The 18,899-nt window shown below is 39.7% G+C and overlaps 2 protein-coding genes across 2 annotated transcripts; one reads left to right on the forward strand and one right to left on the reverse strand.

The window, feature by feature from the left end:
- Window positions 1-1,540: 1,540 nt before the first annotated feature.
- On the reverse strand, window positions 1,541-11,628 carry prdx6 (peroxiredoxin 6). The gene is made up of 5 exons (XM_026944473.3): window positions 11,436-11,628; window positions 5,528-5,684; window positions 3,414-3,560; window positions 2,036-2,182; window positions 1,541-1,932 (listed from the first exon to the last, which is right to left on the reverse strand). Exons 1-5 carry the CDS (start codon window positions 11,525-11,527, stop codon window positions 1,804-1,806), a joined length of 672 nt encoding a protein of 223 aa, XP_026800274.1. The 5' UTR covers window positions 11,528-11,628; the 3' UTR covers window positions 1,541-1,803.
- Window positions 11,629-13,513: 1,885 nt separating this feature from the next.
- plpp6 (phospholipid phosphatase 6) lies at window positions 13,514-18,827 on the forward strand. The gene is made up of 2 exons (XM_026944657.3): window positions 13,514-14,185; window positions 15,756-18,827. Exons 1-2 carry the CDS (start codon window positions 13,660-13,662, stop codon window positions 16,121-16,123), a joined length of 894 nt encoding a protein of 297 aa, XP_026800458.3. The 5' UTR covers window positions 13,514-13,659; the 3' UTR covers window positions 16,124-18,827.
- The last annotated feature ends 72 nt before the right edge of the window (window positions 18,828-18,899 follow it).

Here is an 18,899-nt window from a genome sequence, read left to right on the forward strand (position 1 = left end):
GCGCTGCCTCTGGCCAGTCAAATTTTTACAAATGGAGCATGTGGGTGTGTTTTTATTTTTTTCAAGAACCAAAGACATTCCAGCTGCATTCAAAAAGCCACAGTGGACAATGAGGGGAATCCCTGCCCATGTCCATGACCTTCTGAAACAGAGAGAGAGAGAGCAACTAGATCTGGAAACTACACCACACCAGAGCATCTGGCCCAAAACCACTGAGCCGCATAGCTTCCAGGACCTTTAGAGTGTTACATGAGCTGTAGCTATGTGGGTTGTGCAGTTCTGGTAACCCACACCCAGCACTCTGAACACTGTTCCCATCACCTGCTTCTGAGGGCTCAGAGCCAGAGGCAGCCAGCGCTTCCTGCTCTTACAGGAGGACTGAAGATTGTGTATCAGTGATTTACTCGGCCAAGCGGACATTCTTTGGTTTTTAACTGGACAGGTGGAATGCTTGTGATTAAGACACTTCCCTGAATGCCTCACTAACGCTCCATGTGTTAGTGATTGGCTTTGCACTGACTACCTTCTTCCCCATGCGCTAGCACAGACGACTGACAACAAAGCGTAAACACAACCACAGAGGAAATAAGATTCATTCAATGACAGTGAAGTTTTTTTGCTGATGGCATACAAGGTCAGCTAAAGTTGATCAGTACGCCAGTTTTGTAAACAGTTCTACATTCAGTGGACTTATGTTGCCACCTACTGGCTATGCTGTTAAAGGACATTGCTGGTTCTGCATGCCTTCTGCTTAAACCGTTTTAAATCTTTCATTATTAAACATAAGATGCAAACAAGGCAAAAACATGAAGTGCAGTAAACATTTAGAATTTAACAATTTCAACTCAAGCAATGAAAAAGTGCACTAAAAAACTTATATTAAATTCTACACATTTTCATTATGAGTATGCTTTGGGACCAAAGGCACCACTTTTAACACAATTTGAGCATTTAATACATCGATTCATTTCTAACATACTTTATGGTGTTGAATTAAAATTCATTCCAAGCAATTTTAAAGCACTCATCAACAAAATGGGCCAGTACTTTAAACAGCTTGTCTGAATAAGTACTAAAGATTCAGCTCACTTTCTGGATACAACCTGCAACCCAGCACATACCACACATGCAACACCACATTCTAGATGTTTTCATTATGAGAACTTCAGTCACTTCAGGAAACCAAAGAAGAGTGATTGCAAAATTGTTTTGAACAGATAAAATCATCTAAACTGATGTTCTTATGATAACAGCATGTGCCTGTTTTGTGTAAACTGCAGGGGATCATATCTTTTTATTTATCAAGTAGTATAAAGATATACTAGATTCGGTTTCTTCATACACACGCATCTGTTCTCATTCCTACCTCAAGCCATTTTATACGTTTATTCACGTCTATGGACAGGTGTCTGACAGCCCTAAAAAGCAGATGACTAGCACAATCACAGGACAAATATAACTGCAATAACAGCAAATGAATCTAGTTAATCTTTCACATACATCAGTATCATATAAAAAAAAAAAAAAAAAACAGGAGTCATTTTGCCAAAAGAATTATTTATTGTATGTAAGGCACTATATTTTAGAGTGAGGTACATTCCACACTTTAACTGAATATAATGTCTCTTTTGATTAACATTTTCAGCCACATTTTCACTTGATTAGTGTCAATAATGAGCAATACAGGCTCCATAATGTTGACCTGGCTAACTTAGGCAACAAAATCAGAAGGCTAATAGCAGAAGATTTGAAATAAGTGCTATATCTACTATTTTCTTGAATCTTGATGTGCCTGCTGTTTGTTTATGGCTGTGGGGTATAGCGTAGGTATTTTTTCCCAGAAGGCAGTTCCTTGGTGGTGAATCCAGCAGGGAAGAGCTTCTTGGCCTCTTCGTCTGAGAGAGAGGGGATGACCATCACTTCTTCTCCAGGCTTATGGATGAAAACAAAGTGACAGACAACCATGAAAGCCATTCATTATCGAAGAACAAAAAATAAATAAATGAATAAAAAGAGTGTTGATAGTTAGTCTTACCTTCCAGTCCACAGGTGTAGCCACCTTTTTGTTTGCCGTCAGCTGCAGGGAGTCGATGACCCGAAGGATTTCAGTAAAATTGCGCCCTGTAGTGGCAGGATAAAGGATGGACAGCTTCAGCCTCTTATCAGGCCCAACAACAAATACCTGTAAAGAGACAAAAATCTTTCAGAGAGAGTTTTACAAACTATTGTACACAGTGTTGAACATTTTGATGGTTCACATGTATTCAAATGTCCTGTAGTGACAGCAGCATAGCAGCTGTAATGGCTGGTTTTCTTATCATACCCGAAACTGTGCATGCTTGGTTTCTACATTTATAAACACTGATACTGAAGGGTGAACATTCCAGTCCTTTGAGGAGGTGTTACTGACTGAAACTGTAGTTCATTTAGGCAAATCACAACAGCCATATCTTTCAGGTAAGCAAGGCAGTAATATAAAACATAATGGTACGGCTTTCTTTGATAATCAGCACAAATATGACTGTAAGTGAGCTTATGTGAGGCTATCAAATTGCGCAACAGAAAAGTGTTCAGGAGATCACGAGTCCAAATCCCTGTGATGCCACAGCCATCTGTGGAGAGAAGTACAAGAGAGCAAAATTTGGCCCTGCTGTCAGTGCTTAAGGTTCTGAACGAGAGTTCAAATCCCAGCACCACCAAAAAGCTACTGTTGGGTCCTTGAGCAAGACCACTGAACCCGATGTGCTCAGGTGCACTAGATAAAAGCATCTGCGAAATGAATAAATGTAAATCAGATCGACATCAAATCAATCACTGGAGTCTTTGAGCTCATGTATGTGGAAGAGGGCAGTTTGCACTTTCCTTTGAGTGTGATCAGCAGCCCTGTGATGATACTGTGGCTGGCTTTCGTCCTCTCAGAGGAAGCATAGCTCTCACCAGTGGCTGTCGCATGATAAGGTTAAATCTAGCTAGTGAGAGGAACTTGGCAAATGACCAAACTGGGAGAAAATGGTGTTTAAAAAACAATAAAAATTAGTGCTTCTCTCATATAGTGCTTATATAAGATGATTCAAATAAAGTCTACATATACTTTCCATGGTATTCTGTAAAAGTTAGAAAGACACCATGTAGGAAATCTTATACACAGAGGAGCGTTGTGGCTATTATTCTAACTGACAATGAAACACACCCAGTTCCAAGTGTATAATAAATGAGTGTTACTGTTCAAACAATTACGCAGTGGAATCAGGTGTGCTCCTGCTTGGTTGCAGTGAAAACCTGCAGCCCTTTGAGAATAAGACTGGACACCACTGGTGTAGAATTTACTCTCTAGGGCTTCTATGTAAACTTGGTCTTATTAAGCATAGACAAAGAGGAGATCTAGGGCATTAGAAATCACTAGGGAAACGCACACAGCGGGCAGTGAGGGGCATGCCATCTTTGTCCCTCTCATCAGGGTCCAGCATTCCCAGAAGAACCGAGAGCTCACGCTTATCATCTGCTATAATGGGAAATGGCAGAGGACTGCTTGCTGTTTCTGAATGAAGTGTGACCACATCCTACAAAAACAGAGAGAGAGAGAGAGAGAGAGAGAGAGAGAGGGGCTTTAAACTTAAACTACAGTGAACACATTAGTGGAAAAAGTGATAATCAACAAAATGGAGTATATAAACATGACCAATATTCACTTTTCTATCAATCTAAATTGGTTTTAAATGAAGTGGAAAATGTGATTATATGTATAAGCAGCTAAAGTGAGTGTGAGTTGTTGTTCTTAAAAGGCACTAATAGCCTTTATCAGCTACTGGACCTCAGACAAACATAATATTCTACTGTGGGAAAGATGAGCTTTTGCTGTTCACACAAGTTCAGCCAAAGGTTTGTCTGTGGGTGTGAAAACTGAGTAAGGCAGCATACATATCTTGCACTCAAAACATTTAATGAGAAAAAACAAAACTATAAAATCATCTAATAACCAAATAGCTCCAACTCATCGCCAATTCAATAACCATAGGCCAGGGGTTCCCAAATTAGGGGGCACTCAATATTATTAACATTGACTTACAAATGAGGTCACAAGATTTGTTTGTTTTATTCATTTTATTCAAAACATTTCACAAATTGATATTAGAAATCTCTCTCTAGTCAGATTTTGTGTGCTAGTATTTGAAATGTTACTGTGAGTCACATTCAACAAGCCACGTTTAAACTAAGAGTGCGCATGCTATTTTAATCCTTTCACTATCGTGACACGTAGCACTAGTGTAGAACTTCAGCAATAAAAATGGACAAATTTCCCCTTCGCCTTCTACCTCCGCTAAGAAAAAAAAAAAAAAGTGTGTGTACTATTTTAGACAGTTACTGAGTACTAACACATCCTCACTGAACTTCCTCTTACAGTTAGTGTCTGAATTTTAAAAACCTCTCATATCACTTTTAAGCCTACTCAAAGGTCTGTTTTTGTACCACTTGGATTATCTAGATTACTAAATCAAAAGTTTTCAAGACAAAGGGGTTCAGTTAGTGTGTTTAAGGTGATTGTGCATATAATCACTATACATTTTACAGTTCAATGTGGAAACCAGGGGTGTTTTGTCTCCGACATGTCACCTAGTCAATGTCACATTTAATGTCGCATGCTTCTGCACGCACACAAAGACAGACAAATCAGGCTGCAACACTCCACCCCAGCATGAATTCCTTTCCTATAACAAAATATCCCGTCACGTTTTATTCCTTACGTATAGCTCGAAGCTTGAGGTGACAGTGGAAAGAGATGCACCCATTCAATTACATTTTTGAAAAGCCGTGTTCAGCCTTCCCACCAGACTGCTAAATCAGTGCAAAGAATATTACTTTGGATTTTACTTATGTTACACATACGTTACTGACCTAATAAATTATATGAATTTTACAGTAGTTCTAAATAATAAATATGGAGAAAAAAAAAAAAAAAAAAAAAAAAAAAAGTAGGAGGTTTAAGGCTTGGGCTCGCAGAAAATTTATAATGTCCATTTGGAGTCGTTTGCTTAAAAAGTTTTGTGCAAAGTGGCTTCATAACTATAGCTCTCTCATTTATTTAAATAAAATGTTATATCTTTATAAATCTAGCCATCTAACAAAGTTTAATCAAGGAACTGCTGTAGAAGTGCAGCCTGTCTCTTAGCCAATGTTTTTTTTTTTTTTTTTTTTACCTCTTTGTCCTTTGAGACTGCACAGAGGTGGAGCTGTGTCCACCAACCAGAGAGAGTGCTAATAGTTTTAGGGGCCAAAATGAAGGAGCCAATCTGTGATCACTGAAGAGTAATTTAACTTTTGGTTAATCTTTTCCTTGTTTTTATAGTAACTGGACTGAGATCAGGAGTGGCTTAGTGGTGAACCTACAAACTGGATCAGGTGATTGCAAAAATAAAAAAAAATAAAAAAACAGAGCATTGGGCAGTAGGACAGGGGTAATACTAAGCTGCATCAATAATGAATAACCCATTGGCCATAGGTAGAATTTGCAAAACCAAAAATACCACACCTTGCTCCAGGCACAGTGGTCCGCCACGCTGTCTATAGACAGAGCAATCATCTTCACACCCCGCTTCTTAAACTCGTCGCTGAGCCTAGCAGCACAAGCCAGCTCGGTTGTGCACACGGGGGTGAAGTCGCGTGGGTGAGAGAACAGGATGCCCCATCTACAAAGGACGGGAGAGAAAAGGAAGGACAAAGAGGAGAAAAATCAGTTAAAAGACTGTGGTTAGCACATCACTGTACAGGAAATTCCTGCTGATTTTTTCACTGACTTTCAGTCACTTGAATTTATATTACACAATAGCTTCACTTGGAGAGTCTGGCTAGTAATTCATTACACAGTGGAATATTACCAGATGAAATATTGCACCAAGAATTAACGAAAAACATCCACCCCTCCCATAAAACTCATATAATGTAGGAAGTTGCCAGTCGGTAAAATGGCTCTTGAGAAAACCTCCGAGTTGCTCTGCAACACCAGACATTGCTTAATGTTTTCCCACTGAGGCCTGATTTATACTACTGCATCTTCATATCTGCAGATGACATGCAACACTTACACACAACAGGAACATGTTTACAGAAAATCTTTCTAACGAAAACAAGGCAACGCAATACACACTTGAGTCGGATGTCAGAAATAAGGATTGAGGGACACAAACCCTACTATATATTTAGCATTTCTCCATCTTAGTTGTTTGTTTTTCTAGAAAGAGGAGGGTGTGGACGACCATATAGTTCAGTATCTGCATTCTATTAAATTCTGAGTCTTGGGAACGTGTGTTAATGTTTAACTATATAAAATCAGCAAGAAGGAAGAAGATCACTCATTACTAGCAGCAATTTCTGTGGCAATAAAACCTGTGAGTAGCCTGTTGCCAGAAAAATCTTCAGCCTATTTCTTGTGTTCATTAAAAGAGGTGGTCTGTTCAAAGCAGGTCTGGGCATGAGGAGAAAAAAAAAAATAAAATTAAAAAAAAAAAAAAAAATATATACACATACAATTACACACATACAATTACACACAACAGTAGAAATCAGTCAGCTGTGAATCCTTTCAGCCCATCCACTTTCCCTGCATTTTATGAGTTACAAGTTAGAGTCTTCTAAAAGAGCTGCAACATCAAGAAACATTGTAAGACAGAGAACTGTGCAGCGTTTTGAATGTTCTCTTTAATAATTAAGAATATTTTTTGCTTAATTTCATTCTTTGTGGAAGCAGCGTCCTGGTAATACACTGACTTTCTGTCATGGTTATCACTTTTGCAATTCAACCCCAGACACCAGTTTTAGGCTAACTGTTCACTATGGAAGGAAGTGCTGTAAACCACAATTTCCCATAAGGCCAACCATCATTTCTAGTTTCTGCAAACATTCTAAAGTGTTTATATATATATATATATATATTATATATATATATATATATACACATACACACACACACATACATACACACACACACTACAGGGCTCTAAGCCCGATTGGCCACTTCTGACATGATTGTTTCTTACGATTTAATTAGTTATGTTGTGTAACATAGCCAGCATTCTGATTGGTTGACTGATACAGGAAATACCCAATGACAGAGCTAGTAAACTAGTAAACAAAGGGAAAAAACAAGCACAGGTACAGAAATACATTAACCACTGTTGTTAAATACATTCATACTTTCACACCAGTGCCATATTAACATATTAAGTGTGAGAATTGCTTGTACATCTATAGAGAGATGCTGGTTTAATATGGTCTATAGTGTAACGTGACAAAATCAGCTGTAACTCACTTTACGTTCAACTGATTGTTTTACAAAACCTTTCATACATTTATGCTTAGAGCAAGTTATACAAATATATTTGCACTGTCAACAATCTAATTAAGCCTGACTGCTGGGAATGTGGGCAATGTAGTGGAACGTAGAGTATTTTAAATGTATGGTGAGACAGAAATGATCATGAACCAAAACCAGCCAGACTTGAGCTGCACACAAAATGACTCAAAATGGACAATCTGGAAAATTGCCCCCACCAAGAGGGCATCACCTGCGTGCATCAATCTTAAGCGTGCACCATCAAGCTTATTTATATCTATGACTACAACCCGTGTGCATCGCCATGTGGATTGCAGAGACGGACAAACTTTTGGAGATGCTTTATACTTTTAGAACTTATGATAAACTATGTAAAAAAGAAAAGAATTGTTCTCTGTGTCTACAGAATCTGTGTAGTCAGTGAATAACCCCCAGTTTAACACTTTACTTCTACATCTATCAAAAACAAAGACTATTGCCAAATTAGAGACTTTGTCACTAGATTTGGTCACTTTTAGACTGCTTTAGTGACTTTATTCAAAAAAGAGCCTAGCCACAAATCTAGCGACTTTATGATCAAATGTTAGTTACTGTCCTGAACTCAGTACGGCTCTCCAGCTCACATCACAGCTGCTGCATAGATGAGTTGAGAGCAGGTTCGTTCATTTCACCACCAGTGTGAAAAGCCTGACTGAATCGCGCTTGTGCAAGCCTATGTTCCCATTGACCAATCACTGACCACCATTGTTCCCAATGACCAATCACTGTTTACCACTGTTCCCAATGACAAATCAATGACCACCATTGTTCCCATTGACCAATCACTGACCACCATTGTTCCCAATGACCAATCACTGATTACCACTGTTCCCAATGACAAATCAATGACTACCATTGTTCCCAGTGTCCAATCAATGACCACTTCCCAATGAGCAATCACTGATCACCATTGTTCACCAGGCTTGGAAAATTTTCCCAATTATTGACACGATTGTCATTTTTAATCAGCAATTTTCAAATATAAATCCTGGCTGCTGCAGCGCAACCTTAAATCGACAGCGTAGACGTATTTTATACTATCAAAACCACACAGTCAGTGTCATATCAGGAAGACCCACTAGATGGAGTTGTATTACTTGGCAGAGGCGTGATGGCGCTCAGTTATATCTGCAAAATCTGTTACATCTCCCTACTGTCATCTCCCAAAGCTATTTCACCAGGCAATATTAAAGGGTAGTCTAATAGATTACAATGTGAAACAGCCAGCAAATGCAAATTACCCATTTATATTTTAAACCATCTCAAAGACGCATCAAGAATATACCATGTTGATCAATAATCAATATATAATCGATGTTTTATGACATCCCAACCAGTCACTGGCCTCCACCGTTCCCAACGACCAATCACTGGCCTCCACCGTTCCCCACGACCAATCACTGGCCTCCACCGTTCCCCATGACCAATCACTGGCCTCCACCGTTCTCTACAACCAATCACTGGCCGCCACCGTTCTCTACGACCAGTCACTGATCAGCATTGGGTCGTTCGATGACAACTGATATAGGGTTATATATAGGATAATATATAGGATAATATATAGGATAATATATAGGATAATATATAGGATTTTGTTCATTCTCTTTTAATTTTATGTGGCCTTGTGACCTTGTATGACATCTTGTATGGGAAGCCATGTTTAGGATTTTATAAGTCCAATAATTCCAGCCACCTGAAATTTATCCCCAGCCACATGAAGACAAAGTAAACTGCAGACATAAAGACAAACTTGTTTTTTATCTGAATAAATGCTCAGAAGTCGCCACAGAAGGCCAGTTTTTTTTTTCTCTTTATTAGACACATGAGCTAAAAGTCACAGTTTTTGCTTAAACTACTATATTTCATTGACATTGTGTCAAAGTATCTGAGGTAAGAACAACCAATAGAATTCAAGATTAAGTTCAGTTTAAATATTTCTGCTATTTTGACATGACTCTAGTAGAAGCTTGAAAAATTGTGTGTATTATGTTTAAAGTATGTTGATGTTATGTTCCAAATAGCAAGGTCCTACCCTACTGTTTTATTACTATATTCAAACTTAACAAGATATCAGCCCATCAGATATCAGCCTCGAGTCGACTGTACACATTTACATAAAATGAACATAGAATATGTATGACTTTGAAGTGCTACATAGATCACATCAAAACATTCGAATGTCAGCAACCTTCATTTATTTGAATTATAAAGAACACAGTTTGATCTTAGAAATTAGAAGTTATAAAGGATGCAACGACCAATCACTGATCACCATTGTTTGTCCCACCCACAATTCTCTGTTCTCTTTCTTAAGTGAGTTATTCCTTCTGCAACTATTTCCTTTGTGTCAATTTCCTGACTACTTGCTACCACAGAAGTTATAATATTTTGTAAATAAATAATAATAATAATAATAATAATAATAATAATAATAATAATAATCCATTTTGTATCATACAGCAGTTAGTTCCAGTCCCCTGATTTGATTGGACAAGCGGTGTTCCGAGAGTGCTGATGTTTAGTATAACAGCACTGGGACACTGCACTGTTTGTATCAGTCCTCTTTTCTGTGTTCTTTACACAAAATTCCAATCCTAGCAACAGTTTTGAAACCATTACTACACTTACTACGGGCTGTCATCAGTCTGTGCATTGGCATGACAACATGCAACGCTCAATCCAGCTGTGGCTTCTTCAGAAAATAATTTCGTTACCGGAGCAAAAATAAACAAAATATCTAGTCATATTGTGTCTGAAAGGTTAGTTACTTGATATTAATTTCTTATTAATAAAACTGTTGTATAAAAGCAACATCACAATATCACGGCCATGCTGATATTCAGTAGAACAGCACTCTTGATCATTTGATATTGTTTAATCCTGATAAAACTCTATTCTCTTCTATTGCAATCTATTCAAGGTGTTTTTAGGGAAACTTCCGTTTTCATATAATGTGGAATTTGATATGCAAATGATCATGACCATACATGAATATGCAAATTAGTCTATGACATCATCTGGGAACTTCTAGTAACTTTTTGAGCAGGATACTTTCCCCTGAAAAGAGTTGGGGAAAAAACTGTAAAATAAGACTGTAAAATAAGACCTGAACAAAAGTAATTACATCAGTGTGTGTGTGTGTGTGTGTGTGTGTGTGTGTGTGTGTGTGTGTAATGTCCCTTAGGTTAAATCCTTTTTTAAATAAATAAATAAATAGTTTTCAAAAACACACACACACACACATTTGCACATCCATTATGCTTTGTAACATAAGACAAGCATTTGATCTTATGTTGCACAAGAGCAGAAGGATGACCTAAATGCAGAAATCCCCTTTCTCCTTGTTTACAGAGAAATTGATGATTGCCTAGAATGAGGAACCTCTCTGGCCCTGTATTCTGCACCATGACACTGCGATTATTCCCCTCTGCAATAACTCCCTATGGGTTTCCAACACCACGTCTGCAACAAGCAGTTACCTAATTCCACATTTATTTACTAGGAAGGATATAAGAGCTAGCAAACCCACAGCCATTTGTTTCCTAGACAGAAAACTAGGAATGAAGCTAACGCCTATAATTATGATGTAATAATTTTTGTGACAGAATATCAAGGGATGGGAATGGAAAACTACTCTAACAGCAAGAAAACAAAACAAGCTTTTCTCCATATCACAAGAATATAATTAGCTAGCAGAGCTTTCCTGTGCCTGCCTTAGGTGCACCTGGATCACATGTAGATTAGGATGATATATGTATATATGTATGAATGGAGAGTACTTCAACTTAATCTGATCTGATTTAATCGCAGTTGTGGTGCTTTTCATCTTTGTACAGACTGTAATCACAGCCCACATGGTGGCAATCCAGCTCTACAGTTTGCAGTCTGGGTTAGGTGACTTCTACAATACAGCTATAATTAGCTTTCTGGACAAATTCTTGGAAGCGTCTGATCACAGTGGTGTAAGAATCACACGTGATGGCTAACCAGATCAGGTTGGACGTTACGTGTCGCAGTACAGTAAGGCCACATGAAGTGTCCACTCAATTCACTCAGAGTTGCTACTTACGAGTCGCCCAAGAATTCGTGAAATTTTATCTTGCCAATAGTCGTGTCCGCTTCAAAGTTAGGAAAGACATCTCCTAGCAGGACTCCAGGCATGATGACACACTCTCTCCTCTTCTCTTCTCTTCTTTTCTCTCTGGAGACACAGCGAGGTGTGAGGGAAAACACGCTGCCGCCACGAAATAAAGCGCTACGCTTCCTGTTGGTTTACATTGAACCAATCAACACTGCGTCGGATATGCGCATACATTTCTGGATGCACTGCAGAGGGTTTTTCTCATTTCTATGTCTCTGGTTCTTACACATACATGCATGGACAACAGATAAGGCACTGTACATTTGAGATAAACAAAATCAAGCTGAAGAAGAAGCCTTTATTTGTAACATATACATTACAGCACAGTGAAATTCTTTTCCTCACATATACCAGCTTGTTAGGAAGTTGGGGTCAGAGCACAGGGTCAGCCATGATACAGCACCTCTGGAGCAGAGAGAGTGAAGGGCCTTACTCAAGGGTCCAACAGCAGCAGCTTGGGTTTGCTGGGGCTTGAACGCTGACCTTCTGATCAGTAACCCAGAGCCTTAACCACTGAGTCACCACTGCCCCAGCTCTGGAGCTGCGCATGACACCACAGGCATTGCACACTCTGCTCTGCTCTCACAAATGCGAGATAAAAATGCATAATAATAATAATAATAATAATAATAATAATAATAATAATAATAATAATGAACATATATTATTGTTGTTGTTGTTGTTTTATATGAACTAAGCAAGTTATACAGGTTTACTTTCCATAAGCTTTAAGGAATGATAAAGCAAAGACAATTCTTTGAGGAAAACATATTCCAAATTTAATGTTATCTATGACAAAAACTGGTGTAACTATACACACACACACACACACACACACACGCACACACCTATCCAGTTCCATTCCAGTTATTCATTAATAATAAATAATTATTATAATCAGAGATAATCAATGTTATTGACATCACCTGTCAGTGGTTTTAATGTTATGGCTGATCGGTGTATGTATATATCTATAACAGCCATAATATAAAAGAAATTAACATGTTTGGTTACTACTGCAGGCTGTATTGTATATGTAGCCTGCAGTAGTAATCAGACATGTTCATGTTAGTGTTTAAAGCTTCCTCATCATTCCAGCTATTTATTGTATTCAGACTTCTACCTTTATATGTCTTTATTGCAATGAAGTGACATACAGTTAGTCATACAAGCAACTAGTTCACTGCATTCCATATTTAACCCTTTCATGCAGAGTGACAACCACGCTTATGGACAGTCAATTCAAGGCTCGTCTCTTTATATATGAATATGTATGATATAAATCACCCCCAAATCACTTGAGAGCTTCATGGTAAATTAATATGTCATTCTCAATCTTTACTAACCTTCTACATTAAATAAATAAATAAATAAATGTTTTGATGCCAGACTCCACTAATCACTTACACAAACTATGTGATACATATATATATATATATATATATATATATATGTATATATATGTGTGTGTGTGTGTGTGTGTGTGTGTGTGTGTGTGTGTATTACGATAGATAGATAGATAGATAGATAGATAGAGATAATATATAGATCGATATATTGTTTTCTACATATTTTAGACCTGAATGTTATAAATTTTGGCCATTGAAAGGTTTGATTTTTGTATTATTTCACTCATACTGTTTTAGCCTTTTCACTCATGGAAAATCTATTTACCTTTTAATAAGTGATATTTAGACAAAAAAAATCATGCGCGAAAATAATTTATGCATGAAAGGGTTATTAGGAATTTTTTTTAACAAAACACGGATAAAAGGAGAAAATATTTATCCAAAAAAGGTAAAAACTGCCTGGGTGCAATCACTTCACATTCAGGTCACAGCTACCACCGGCTTTTGCTTACGTCCCAAACCGCACTCTCTTTCCTAAATACTACACCAACACTAGCAGGCCACTGCAGTAACAGGGGCTCGAGGAGTGCACACTACATAGGGATTGTGTATGTGGTTTGGAACTCGGCCCAAGTTTGGTCACGTGGTTCAGCTCTGCAACGCGGAAAGGGGTTTTTAAAGATGGCGGTTCATCACAGTGCGGGTGGATGCGAGCACAGGTGTCATCTGTAAAACGATGAACTGAAATTTGAACGGATTTTTTTTTAAAATAACAGTGATTTAGAGCGACATATTTGTGCACGATGCCGTCCCCGAAGCCCGTCAGAGCGAGCAGCGCGCGCAGCAGCAGTGTTTCCGGTGTCGGCGGCGGCAGCAGCGGGCGGTACGAGTTCATGTCGCTGACCCGGACACCGCCACTTTCTCCTTCCCCGCTTCCGCACCTCCTCCAAAGGCAGGGCTCGGACCCTACGACAGCGCGGCTCCGTGCCTCTGAGAGCCCGACCCGGCGGCGCAGGGGCTCCGCTTCCTCCACCGCCTCCACGTCATCGACCGGCGGCGGCGCGCAGCAGTTACCGGAAGACGACTGCATGCACCTCAACCCGTCCATCATCAGCGTGGCGCTCAGCTCTCTGCTCGCCGTGGACCTGTGGCTCTCCAAGCGGCTCGGGGTGTGCGCGTGTGAGGAGGCGTCATGGGGAAGCGCGCGGCCCCTCATGAAGCTGGTGGAGGTTTCCGGACACGGTATACCGTGGCTCATCGGCGCCGCGTACTGCCTGTACAAAAGCGACAGCGCCGCGGGGCAGGAGGTCCTGCTCAACCTGCTCATGGGTGGGTAATGAACCCTGACCTCTTACCAGCACCATACATCAGGAACCTGTGGAAAATAAATGTTCATCCATGTATAACAAACGCTACTTACTCTATACGACCAAAAGTATGTGCACACCTGACCATCACACCCATATGTTCCTGTTGAACATCCCATTCCAGATGCTGTGATAATAAGCTCCACTCTTCTGCGAAGGCTTTCCACTAGATTTTGGAGCGTGACTGTGGGGATTTGTGATCATTCAGCTACAAGAGCATTAGTGAGATCAGACACTGATGTTGGTGAGGAGGTCTGGGGTTCAGTCAGTGTTCCAGTTCATCCCAAAGGTGTTCAGTGGGGTTGAGGTCAGGGCTCTGTGCAGGACACTCGAGTTCTTCCTCTCCAACCTTCACACGCCATGTCTTCATGGAGCTCGCTTTGTGCACAGGGGCATTGTCATGCTGGAACAGGTTTGGGCCTCTTAGTTCCAGTGAAGGGAAATTGTCATGCTACACCATACAAAGACATTCTATACAATTGTTTGGCAACAGTTTGGGGAAGAAGTACATAGGGGTGTGATGGTCAGGTGTCCACAAACTTTTAGCCATATAGTGTAAGCTGCATCACTGAAAAATGCAGCACAAACATGATCTGATATTTTTATTACCACTTAATTTTGGATTAAATAAGGGACAAATCGAAACAAGTGTTGCATTAACACTCATTCATTGTCCAGTCAGACTCTAAATGAGAGCTTTACCAAAAGCTTGTTCTTATAGTTAATATTAGACAGTGTTAGCGTCAGCTGCAGAGAATGTGTGTGCTACAGTGGTAAAGTAAACGGGCGGGGATGACCCGCTGTAAAATGAATGGCCAAGGCTAACTCACATTTCTAGGACATACTTGATTTCTGGGGTGTTGGAAGACATGACTGTAAAGTGGTAAACAGGTGAAGAATGTAGATGATGAGGCTGCAAGTTAACCTGCATGAAGAGAAACTAAAGGGAAGGAGAACAGTGAGTGAATGAGACTGTCAGTACAGTTCTCTCTGGTTCTGTTTGTCTCTTTCTCCTGGGGTACTGAAAGGAATAAATCAATATAAAGCATCACTTCCAGAGGGGTGAAAGCTGTCTTTTTCTCTGCCTGTGTGATTAGAATACTAGGCATGCAGCCAGGACCAGGGTACCACAGAGCGCTGTGTGTAGGGGAAAAAAAAGAAAGCCAGATGAGTCTGTATAAATCCCCCCAGCGAGTCTCTATGTGCTGGAGAAGCCCACAACAGTACTTTTTTAGCGAGTTTGTCTCTGAAATATAGCTGTTTTTCAGCATCTAACTGAACCATCTAGTTGCTAAAAACACCTATGTTGTTATGGACGCTTATGGTTTGCTAAAAGAGTCATAACAAAATTATACTGATGAGATTAACTTTAATATCTGTACCGTACTTTACAGTCTGTAAAATATAAACTAGACTGCTGATTTTTTGGGGGGGACCAATTTAAACTGCATCCACGTCTGATGCTAAAGCAATAGCAGTTGGTATTGTGTTCATATGTTAGTGTATTGACACTCTATCTCTCTCTCTTTCAGCTCTGGTGCTGGACCTGGTGCTAGTGGCCATAGTTAAAGCCGTGGTGCGTCGCAGGCGTCCTGCTCATAACCGTATGGACATGTTTGCCACATTCTCTGTGGACTGCTACTCCTTCCCATCAGGCCATGCCACTCGGGCTGCTATGTGTGCACGCTTCCTGCTGGCCCACCTGGTTCTTGCCGCTCCACTGCGCGTGCTCGTCATGCTCTGGGCGGGCTTTGTTGGCCTCTCCCGGGTCCTCCTCGGGCGTCACAACGTCACAGATGTGGCCTTTGGCTTCTTCATGGGCTACTGCCAGTACAACCTGGTGGAGGCGCTGTGGTTGTCACCGGCTACGCTGCAAAACATGATGGGTCAGCTGGAGTGAAGCCAGAAGGAAGCAGTAGAGATGCTGAAATTGAAGATATTGAAATTGAAGAAAAGAGATTCCATAAAAGACTTGAACTGTAGGCACTGTGATAGTAATAATTCCATATCATCACTAATATATTATTTGCGAATTGGCCACAGTTTTAAATTGTGTATGTCTACTATATATACATGGAAGGTAAATGTAAAAATGTATCCACTCTTCTGCGGGTTTAAGAGGAGTGTCCTGGAGCAGGCAAACTTATCATATAAGTTGGGGGAAAAATGGGCTTAAGTCATGGTCAGAAAGAACGACCTCTGATCTCTCCAGACCGATACTGCTGTGCCACTGTGTAATTACTGTGTTCAGAATCACTTTCATAATCACAAATCACTTTCATAATCACAAATCAAAAGTGATGTAAATTTAACAAGTGTATAACATTAGTAACTTGGTATTACCTGGAACACTAGAAATGAAAACAAAATATTCTTCTTTCAGTTTTTAATGTATTTTCAGAAAATTAATGTAGGGGCAAAAATTTCCAATATTTCTTTGTGAATGGGTAATATGGGTTAATGTTCATATTAATCATTAAGGTGTAATTGGTTACATTTTCAATACTGAAGAGCTCTGAGTGGCTGCCAGTACCTGATACCGACCTGGTACTGTCTGCAAGCTGCTCTTACAATGTTAAGTGATTCATCACAGGCATGAAGCTGAGAAGCATGCTCTAAGAAGCATGAGTCCTGTCAGTAAACATCACATGCATTTGTAACACTAAGTACATCAGTAAATCAGATTGGAAACTATGCATTGGAAAAATCCAATTCAGCGTTTCTGTACTCTACTGAATCTGTGCATCCCTAATATTTAAGCATGTGGGTTTGGTGAACCTCACTTGTATTGTCATTAATGCAGTCGATGTGTGTGGTTGTGTTTATCGTCTCTTTACTGAAAGATTTTGGATAATGCAGAGAGTTTGCACTATTTTCTCTAATCACATGGTGTTCTTTATTCTTACATTTTAGACCACAATGATTTATGAAGCAGACTGTTTTATTAAATGTACTTCATTTTTGTTCTTTTACAGAAATGGAATTATATTCACTGCCCACTTTAATAGGAACACCTGTACACCCCACCCGTTCATTCACGCAATTATCCAGTAAGACAACTGTGTGGCAGGAGGAGCTACAACAGTAGAGGACCACATCAGGTCTTCACTCCTGTCAGCCAAGAACAGGAATCTGAAGCTATAGGGGCCGCAGGCTTATCACATCCGGACAGTTGAAGATTGAAAAGAGGCCAGCTGATGTTTTTCCAATCTTCTGTCCAGTTTCAGTGAGCTTGTCCCCAGTGTAGCCTCACATGTTCTGTTCCTGCGATGAGTTGTGCCATTCTGAGATGCTTTTCTGCTCACCACGGTTGCAAAGAGTGAGTCACTGAGATCACATTTTTTTCCCCATCCTGAAGCTCTTGACCTGTATCTGCATGATTTTATGGAATCCGCTGCTGCCACATGATTCTCTGATTGGATAATTGCATAAATAAGCAGGTGTACAGATGTTCCTATTAAAGTTGCATGCTTTTCTATGTTTTTATGGTTACATTCTGTGTTTTCATGTTACAATAGCATTTAAGTGTCCTTCACTATCACTGGCAGTTTAATCATTTAATAACTGGGCTGATTGATGCTACTCTTAAGTCAATACGCATGAAAAACAGAAATGTACAAAAACAGGATTTTTATTTGATACCTCCTTAAGCAGTTTGGTTAAAGGCTTTATGCTGAAGCTAACAAAAAAGTGCTTAAAGCAGGTGCTCTGTGTGTTGTGGTTATGCATGCTGTACTCAGACACCTCCCCTCCTTTGAAGAGGAGTTCAGTAGCACCCAAAAGCCATGGACATAGAAGAGGTATTTCCTCATAAAGGAATGATATAACCAGTTTTGAGACTCTCAGTCACTCGTCATCTTATCTTATTTGTTTCTTTCATTCCCTCCTCATTCTCTCGTCATCTACATTTTGTGCTTTTCAGTTGCACTTGTAGCACTCTGCTGATGTAACGTATAAGATGCTGGAGTTAACTGATTTACAGATGCTCTCTCAATGTAGTCCTGAGGTGAGAAGCCTCTGTAGCTCAACACTTGGCAAGTATATTATCCTAAATAGGTTACCTTATGAGAGGTAATGCATTGCTTACTGTGATGTTGCATGCCATAAAACTGGTAGGGAACCAGTCTTGTTACAGTTTTTGTGGTGCTTTTGACTTGTAATTTTTTGGCAATAACAGCTGTTGTTTTCATCACTCCGTGCATCCTCGGGGCTGCAGCATTAGAGAATGAGGAACAAAGGCTCACCAAAGGCACTTTGTATTGTATGAACTGCAATAATTTTTTTCCGGTTGGGTTTATTTACCAGGGACCGTCTTTCAGGAGTGTAAGGCTGGGCAGTGAAGGTTCATGGCCTGTATTCACACGTATCTGGTTCGATTTCTGTAGCTGTGACCAGTTCAGTCTGTGATCTCAGGTCTGCCTTCCGGTCCTGTGATACTTCATGGTATGCCTTCATCTCTGGTGACTTCACCAGCTATTCACAATGGCATAAATTATAAATGTCTAAATATATATACTGCTCATGGTTGTATAATGTAAAATCTTTTGTCTGTGTCTAAAAAATATGCTGCAAAAAAGTTGAAAGTTATAAAAGTAATATATGAATGTATGAGTGGTGGTTGTACATGTGATAAATTATGCTGTGATTGTATTTTCTAAAATAAATACAGAACAGAC

This window comes from Pangasianodon hypophthalmus, chromosome 19 (genome assembly GCF_027358585.1).
Source record: "Pangasianodon hypophthalmus isolate fPanHyp1 chromosome 19, fPanHyp1.pri, whole genome shotgun sequence".
NCBI lineage: Eukaryota > Metazoa > Chordata > Actinopteri > Siluriformes > Pangasiidae > Pangasianodon > Pangasianodon hypophthalmus.